This window comes from Zeugodacus cucurbitae, chromosome 2 (assembly GCF_028554725.1).
Source record: "Zeugodacus cucurbitae isolate PBARC_wt_2022May chromosome 2, idZeuCucr1.2, whole genome shotgun sequence".
NCBI lineage: Eukaryota > Metazoa > Arthropoda > Insecta > Diptera > Tephritidae > Zeugodacus > Zeugodacus cucurbitae.
In genome coordinates, this window is record NC_071667.1 from 81,747,392 (window position 1) to 81,756,614 (window position 9,223).

At 34.9% G+C, this 9,223-nt stretch overlaps 1 protein-coding gene and 1 pseudogene across 2 annotated transcripts; both read right to left on the reverse strand.

Moving 5' to 3' along the window:
- Window positions 1–4,438: 4,438 nt before the first annotated feature.
- LOC114804870 (ficolin-1-like) lies at window positions 4,439–5,509 on the reverse strand (annotated as a pseudogene).
- Window positions 5,510–8,277: 2,768 nt separating this feature from the next.
- LOC105220176 (uncharacterized) lies at window positions 8,278–9,065 on the reverse strand. Of its 2 annotated transcripts, none has more exons than XM_054227723.1 (3): window positions 8,902–9,065; window positions 8,736–8,821; window positions 8,278–8,675 (listed from the first exon to the last, which is right to left on the reverse strand). In XM_054227723.1, the coding sequence occupies exons 1-3, from the start codon at window positions 9,026–9,028 to the stop codon at window positions 8,481–8,483; spliced, it is 408 nt and encodes a 135-aa protein (XP_054083698.1). In that variant the 5' UTR covers window positions 9,029–9,065; the 3' UTR covers window positions 8,278–8,480. The 2 variants fall into 2 exon arrangements, with proteins under 2 accessions (XP_054083698.1, XP_028900714.2); XM_029044881.2 differs by having other exon boundaries at window positions 8,736–8,824.
- Window positions 9,066–9,223: the final 158 nt, after the last annotated feature.

The window sequence follows — 9,223 nt, forward strand, 5'->3', positions numbered from 1 at the left end:
AAATCTACTTAAAGTATACTCACTCCCACTTTTTATTTAATATCTTTTTTCTTAGCCTTTAAATTTATAAAAAAAATTAATTTTGTTTCTTTGTTATTAATAAATCTGGAGTATTCGTACCCCAGCAATTGTTAATACTGGAAAGAGGCTTATCCACTACCCATTTGGAATTAAATTTTTCGTTTTTTTTTTTCTTTCGCTGACCTTATTTGGATTAATATCCCTTATATGCATTAGATATTAATATGTGTATCGTTGCAAAACTACAAAATAGACCATCTTGTATTAAATATTTCACAGAGTAATGCTGGTCTATAAACTAGCCACACACACGTACGTTTTTACACGCCCCTTTTCTCATATTGAAAACATTCTTCGCGCTGAAAACAAATACACATATATGTATGCATGTGTGTGTTCGCAGGACCTTTGGCCATCGTTGGCCTTTTATTTATTATATCCGCTCGATTGCGCTTTGGCTGCCCGGTGCTCCTAAACACTCGTCCATTGAGAAAAATTAATAATTCAGAAGGTTATCAATCGTTGTTGAGTGAGAAATTTATTTATTTACTGAAAATATTGATTTCCTTCTTATTGGAGATTGTATATTATTTTCTATGCCACTGACTTATATTGGAATCAAAGAGTTTGCTTTGTGGAAAAATCACGTCTGTCGCAAAACGAAGAAATCCGAAAAGCAAATCTAAAAATCACTTTAAATTAAATGCCGTTACTTGGTATTGATTTTTTTTGTAATAATAAACAAGATTTGCTAAAAATAAATAATTCAGGAACTCATCGAATATCCTCTTTAATTGTTTTTCGCTGAAAATAATACTATTAGGCATAGCCTATGGACCGAAAAAGTAGATTGAATTAATTCAAATGCTTCACAAATCTTCGGAAACATCTATAACGTGTCGACTTAGGGAACTTCCTTGCTGTACAACAAGGTCCATATTATTTTGGTTTCCAAATTCAGAACTGATTATGACCGGTATTGAAATTGAATATATTTATTTAATATTATATATATTAAATTATAAGTATACCTTGTTAAATAGGTTTTGATATATCATCGGGACTCTCAGGCTGTTCCAAGTTCTTTAGATCACACCTTCGGAGCTTTACAGTCATGTACGGCGGTTCGAATTGGCTAACCGATATACTATACATATATACAGCTGATTAATTGCTATTAAGGATTCTGAAGCTATACCCACCAAACATACTTCGATTTCTTCCCTTGCATCGAACAAAAGTTTAGCCTCAATTATCTATCAATATTTATTTTCTCTCTTTTAGAGATATTCATACAAATGACCACATATTCCACCAGCTCATATTTTTGTGGTTATGTTGTGTCCATGTAAATTGCAGAGGATCCACCGCTCCATCTACCATTCTACAACTACAACAAAAACATAATCACCGCATTTACCTATACATAGCGCATAGAAATACATAGCATATGTACGTGCGACATAATAACGCAAAATAGCCCTTTCTTGCTTCTGGCATAGTTAGAGTGTATTCAATTTGCCTCGTAATAACCGTAATGATGATGATAGCAATCTGCTCAATGGCAGGTGCCACAAATGTAGCACAGCATGTAACCTAGTATTAATTTAAATTGGTCAGAAAATTTGTAAAAATTACAAATCGAATTGGAGCAGGCACTGGAACAGGCATTTATGCTGTCGCACAATGGGAGGCATTAGTATGGATGTGCGGGCCTTGGCAGCCTTTCATTGTTGGCTACTCTGCAGGAGTTATGTCTATTATGGTGCCTAACCACAATTTGAACAATGCAGAATATATATGAATCTAGGTATGTCTGTATAATTCTATTTGAATCCGGTTGCGTTGCATGCCATTCAAATGTATTTTAGTTGAAAGCCCACCGAATATACACTCGGAAATATTATTTGTCTAAGTTTAAGAGTTTTTATACTCTCGCAACAAAAGTTGCTAAGAGAGTATTGTAGTTTTGTCCATATAACGGTTGTTTGTAAGTCCTAAAACTAAACGAGTTAGATATAAGGTTATATATACCAAAGTGATCAGGGTGACGAGTAAAGTTCAAATCCGGATGTCTGTCTGTCCGTCCGTCCGTCTGTCCGTCCGGGCAAGCTGTAACTTGATTAAAAATTGAGATATCTTAATGAAACTTGGAACATGTGTTCCTTGGCACCATAAAAAGGTTAAGTTCGATGGGCGGAATCGGACCACTGCAGTGCACTGCCACGCCTACAAACACATAAAGAGCTATAACTAAGCCATAAATAAAGTTATGAAAGTGAAATTTGGAACATAGGATCGCATTAGGGAGGGGCACGTTTAAATGTAATTTTTTGGAAAAGTGGGCGCGACCCCGCCCCCAAATATTTGTATATATCTTGCAAACCAATAAAGCTATATAAACCAAACTTTCTGCAGTCGTTTCTTTTAGCCGTTTCCTTATATAGTCCAAAAATGAAAGAAATCGGATAATAACCACGCCCACCTCCCATACAAAGGTTAGGTTGAAAATGACTAAAAGTGCGTTAACTCACTAACGAGAAACGTCAGAAACACCAAATTTTACATAAGAAATGGCAGATGTAACCTGCACTCAGATTTTTTTACAAAATGTAAAATGGGCATGGCGTCGCCCACTTATGGGTCAAAAACCATATCTCAAGAACTATTCGACCGATTTCAATGAAATTCGGTACATAACACTTTCTTGACACCCTGATGACACGGGTGGAATATGGGCGAAATCGGTTCACAACTACGTCTACTTCCCATATAACCCAATTTTGAATCCTTCTGATTCGTTCACTTTATAATGTATACATAAGGAACCGATAAAGATAGCGTAATAAAACTTTACACAAATACTGTATTTGAGCTGTGAGATCACTTGTGGAAAAATTGTCAAAATCGGACCATGACTTTTCAAGGCCCCTGATATCAAACATGAAGAACTCAGTGCCTAATGGTAATTTTTTACCGAAAATATAGGTAAATCTCTAAATAACTTGCGAGAGTATAAAATGTTCGGTTACACCCAAACTTAGCCTTTCCTTACTTGTTATATATAATAATAATACAAATTTGAATTTAAAATTATTAGAACAAAAGTATATACATGTAGTATGTATGTATATCATTCCGAAGCCCTTTCAAAAAGGTTTGTCAAATTTTGTACCAGAAAATGCAACTCTAATTGACATCAGTCTGACTTTAGATATCTCATAGCAAAATCATAAACGTATCTAAGCTATTAGCAGACCATTCAAAGGAAAAAAGAGAGAATGCAGATCTATCATCATTAACAAATGTTCATAGAGCTTGGGTATATAATAAATCGAGTAGTAAGTAACCTGAAAGCTAAAACAACTTTTAGAGTTAGAAAATCAGGAAAATCAAAATTTATTAATATAAATTTCTCAGTGTACAACTATTCGAGAAGTTTGAAATTCTCATTCCGTTTTCGTATGTCATAGGAATGACTCAACTATTTGTGGTTAGATATCAATTTGACAAAAATCAAACGAATTGACAGTGATGATGAAAATTAAAACATATTCTGATATCTGATATCTCGTTTTAACTATAAATATTTATTTATTATTATTTATGATATTCATTCTCACCGTGCTTTGTGAGACATATTTTTTAAACGTCTTGAATGGAGATTTTCAAGTTTGCTCTATGACCAATGAAAAAGTATAGGCTGATTGCGAGTATTTTTTTACCACTGCTGTCACATGTTTGAATCACTATTTGTGGTAAGTTTTGTTCTGATACCTCCTTCAGGACTTGGGATATGAACCAGAAAACAAAAACCATTGTATATACTATATAGAGATTTGGGTAATTCCTAGACCGATTTCAACTATTTTTATCACCAAACTATTTTATATCTAAGATTATACGTCTACTTAATCTTGATAAGATATCATCTCACATACTAACCGATATATTCGGTATAAAGTCGGAAGTTTCAAAATCCTAATATGTGGTATATGGAGGCTAGAGGAAATATTATTGACCTGATTTTGTTCATTTTTGGCACAGAGACACTCTATTAGAAGGAACACTTCTCCTTTGAATTTTTTTAGAATATCTGTGAGATTTACCGATATTTTCAAAAAATGAGTCGCAAACTTCGAGGTCGATATCTAGTGATGATCCTTTGTACTAAATTTTAATTTCACAACTTTATTTATGATTTAGTTATGACACTTTATCTGTTTTCGGTTTTCGCCATTTTGTTGGCGTGACAGTCCGATTCCGAATTTCCATCTACGAAAGCAACACTCTTACCAAATTGCAATTTCTACTGAAGTTAACGGTACCCATAGTCCCTGACGCCATATGACAGTTGGTCTTACAGGTGGGTATGGTGCAAGGAAAAGTTGATAAAGACTTGTTATTGGTAAAAACATAATTTTTCTATTGAACATTATCGTATCTGGCAGATACAAATTAGTACAGAATAATATAGTATTTAGATATTAGTTATTTCTTTTCATTGCTTTTGAATGTTCCAGGTGTTACGACTTTTGGACTGGTCCTCATTTCTCTTGTCAACATCTTTGTGACCGCATTTGCGCACTTTCTTTTGGTCTTATACCAATGTGGGCATATTTCAATGAATAATTGTTACCGCGCCATGTATTCCAGATGATGCCCATCCCTGCTACTTTGTGTGGGCTATTAAGATATTGGCCGTTTAGGTTACTACAGAAAAAAGAAATAATATTTAGGCGTAACATTTAAAAAAAAATTTGAATTGGATTTTACCTGGTGTGACACCCGTTGTACCACCAGGCCCCTTTGAAAAACTCCGCACAATTAAAAATCCCATCGTCGTTGTCCTGATCGAATGTGCTGAACTTTCGTCCACTGTGTAAGCGAAGCAAGGCATCGCCTGCACTCCCTGAATATGGTCCCAAAACATTCAATACATATTTTTCACTTTCGTTACCAACAGCGAAGCTGTCATAGTTGGCGTACTTAACGGTATCGTTGAAATCACACAATTCGATTTGTAACTCATTTAGTTGCACTTGTGTGAGCGCATGCAATGTCCAGACCAATGAAGAAATTTGTGCCCAAGTTTCCGAAGCCAATCTTGTAATCATTCCAGTTGCGAAAGAAGTCGATATGTTCACTCTGTCGTCGCTGCACTAACAACCAAGGATCACCGCCATTGACATCGAGTAAACAGTAAACGTAGAAAGGTCGATGCTCCCAACCATCTAACGGTAAGCGTATTTGATATATACCGCTTTTGGCCTTTGAACCCGCTGAGCTCACTGCCTCGACACAGTTGGAAGGTAGCGGTCTTGCACTCCTCGATTCATTCAATATTTCCGTCGTGGCTGTGCTCAAGAGGAGCATAAGCAGCGCAGCGTTCACCAACATTATTTTGTAAGGAATTACCATGTCGTTTGATTCTTTTGAACTAATCACTGGAAAAAATTCGGAACAAACAAATTGCGAAATAAATTGCACGGACTCTTCATGATAAAGGGTTTCTCAATGAGGACAGTGTGAAATAGAACATACATATATGCAATTGAAAAAATATTGTTTTGATAAAGCATGCATCTAAGGTGTTGTGTTATCAGCTTATTTTTCATATCTAATAGTCTTGATTTTGCTACACATGATTTTGTTGAATATAAACACGAACAGCCGAACATTGTATACTATCGCCAATTTGACACAGTCAAAGCAAAGCGTATACACAAATGTATAATTATAATTTTTAACGCTATGATAACGAATGCGAGACGATTTCACAATGAACAGACTTACTGTGGAACAGTGTTTATTACTGAAATATGGCACCAATTATTGCAAAAATTGGAAGGAAATTTTACCTTTCGACTCGAATTTATTCGAGCTAGCCACGGCGGCCACTTGTCCAAATATAATTTTTGAAACAGAGACACACTATTAGAAGAAAAAGGTTTCCTCTGAATTCTGAGAGATTTACCTATATTTTCGGAAAATAATGTCCCCTTAGTCACTGAATTTTTCATGTTCGATATCTGGGGACTTAAAAAGTTATAATCCGATATTCACAATTTTTCCATAAGTGATGCCGCACCACAAATGTAGTATTTGTGTAAAGTTTCATATAACCCAAACTAGGTGTTACAAACAACAGTTATGTAAACAACACTATTATAATGTTGCGAGAGTATAAAAACATTATTTAACTCGCCAAACCTTACCGCATATACGCCCACAAATTTACACACATTTGCTCAATAAAAAACTAACAAGTAAGGAAGGGCTAAGTTCGGGTGTAACCGCACATTTTATACTCTCGCAATTTATTTATTTAACTTTATTTATATTATATAATACACAATTTGACCCACATATTCGTTATATATATTGTATAAAGTCCATTGAAAGTTGGAAACCATAATATTAGGTTAGAAGCACCGAGGTCCTCGTGTTCGATATATGGGGCCTTAACAACCTATGGTCCGATTTCGGTGATTTTAGAATGGGGCTGCCACACTATAAACGTAGTATTTGTGCAAAGCTCTGCACCGATATCTTCACTAGTGCTAACTTTATATATTGTAAAGTAAGCGATTCAGATAGTCTTAAAATTCTGGTATATAGGAAGTAGGCGTGGTTGTGAAGCGATTTGGCCTATTTTCACAATTCACATATCATTGGGATGTAATGAAACTATTACAAACCAAGTTTCATTGAAATCGGTCGAGTAGTTCCTGAGATATGGTTTTTGACTCATAAGTGGGCGATGCCATGAACATTTTTCATTTTGTAAAAAAATCTGAGTGCAGGTTACATCTGCCATTTCTTATGTGAAATTTAGTGTTTCTGGCGTTTTTCGTTAATGAGTTAACCCACTTTTAGTAGTTTTCAACATAACCTTTGTATGGGAGGTGGGCGTGGTTACAATACGATTTCCTCCATTTTTGGACTGTATAAGGTAGTACCTAACAGAAAAGACTCTACAAAGTTTCCTTGATATACCTTTAGTAGTTTGCGAAATATAAACAAATAACCGATTTGGGGGCGGGGCCACGCCCACTTCTCCAAAAAAAATTACACCCACATATGCCCCTTCATAGTGCGATCCTTCATACCAAATTTTATTTCCATAGCTTTATTTATGGCTTAGTTATGGCACTTTATGTGTTTTCGGTTTTCGCCATTTTGTGGGCGTGGCAGTGGTCCGATTACGCCCATTTTCGAACTTAACCTTCTTATGGTGCCAAGAAATACGTCTTCCAAGTTTCATCAAGATATCTCAATTTTTACTCAAGTTACAGCTTGCACGGACAGACGGACGAACAGACAGACATCCGGATTTGAACTTTTCTCGTCACCCTGATCATTTTGATATATATCATGGTAATAATATATAATTTGATATCTAACTCGTTTAGTTTTAGGACTTACAACCAACCGTTATGTGGACAAAACTATAATACTCTCGTAGCAACTTTGTTGCGAGAGTATAATAACCCCCTGAATTTCTTCAAAATATCTTCACTAGTGCTTATTGTATATATTGTAAAGAAAACGATTCAGATGGACTTCAAAGTTCTGGTATATAGGAAGTGGGCGTGGTTGTGAACCGATTTGACATATTTTCACAACATATCATTAGAATGCCAGAAAACTATTATAAATCGAATTCCAATGAAATTAGTCGGGCAGTTTCGGAGATATGTTTTTTGATCCCTAAGTGGGCGTAAACACACCCATTTAAAATTTATATATACCAGTTTGAATGCAGCCCTTCTGTACCTTCTTTATAATGAAATTTAAGGTTTCTAGTGTTTTGGGAGGTGGGCGTGTTTATTATCCGATTTCTACCATTTTGGGTTTGTATAAGGTAGTACCTAAAAGAAACGACCCTTAGCAACTTTGTTGCGAGAGTATAAAAATCACGAATGCATTTGTTGCGGTTCAATAAAATATATTATGCGCATAATATGCTTCATTTTGGGTATGATTGTTTTGCTATTTTCCACCTAATTTATTTTCGGCGCAATTGAACGCATTGTCAGCAGCACATATAACGGTAAATTTGCATTGCAAATCCACTTCCGCTGGTAATTGCCTCAACGCCATTTTGTAAAGCGAACAAAAACAAACAAACTTATATATGTTTACTATGTAAACGCCATTGGCTATCATTCTTGCATCGTTAACTTTCATTTTCATTGTCGGCATTCGCCATTATTCCACTCTATTAAATCGGAAATAACAGATATTAATTCGATTCCGTTTCCCGTAACTATCGGTTTCCAATGTGGCATGTGTTTAATCACAATTACTTAATTTACAATAGTGTATATGAGGTAAATTAATTTAATTTTGGATATTGTAATTCCAAAATATAATCAAAAAAAACATTTGTAACGAAGATAGAAGTGGTTTACTTCCTCATTTAGATAATTCTAGCAATAATATATACGGTTTTGTTATTCCAATCTAATATTTAGGTAGCTTTGTATCCAGCCTGGACATAAATTAATTGGCTTTTTGGTTGTGAATTCATCTGGTATGATGCCATCAGCGATCAAAACGGGATTTCTGATTTGTTCCGGGCAATGGAATATGGTGAACCAGCGCGAATAATTCGTAGTGCCTGCCAGGCAAGTTCTGGTGTAGTATCTCTGCAATTAAACAGTTATATATTAAGTTCATTTAATAGTATTTTATCAGAAATAACTCACAGTATTTGTCATCAGTGCGTAGCAAATGCGAAAACACTCTGCCTTAGCGCTACGTGCAGCTCGTTTCATTTCAAAATCTTCTATGTCTACTGAAAATGTGTGAAATATTATTAGTATTCACTTTTTTATTCAAGTATTTATTCCTTCTTCTAATGTATTTTCCTACTTTTTCCTATACCCGCGCGCACTTTGCATGTGTGATAAGACACTTCGGCAAAACAAAGTAGTTTTCCATAAAATGCTATTAATATAGATATGGAAATTAACAGAAATATTTTCAGTCCGAGTGCCATTTCGATACAGGAGTATTAAACAATTTGATGCTGAAACTACTATGGCTGAGAATATAATATATTTAATGAAAGTGTATAGGGACATATATTCGAATAAAATTCGAAACTCATTTAGGGCGAGTCCATTTGATATTGTTGAAAAATATATGATAATAATATATATTATGATTATAAATATATTGACTACTTCATGAG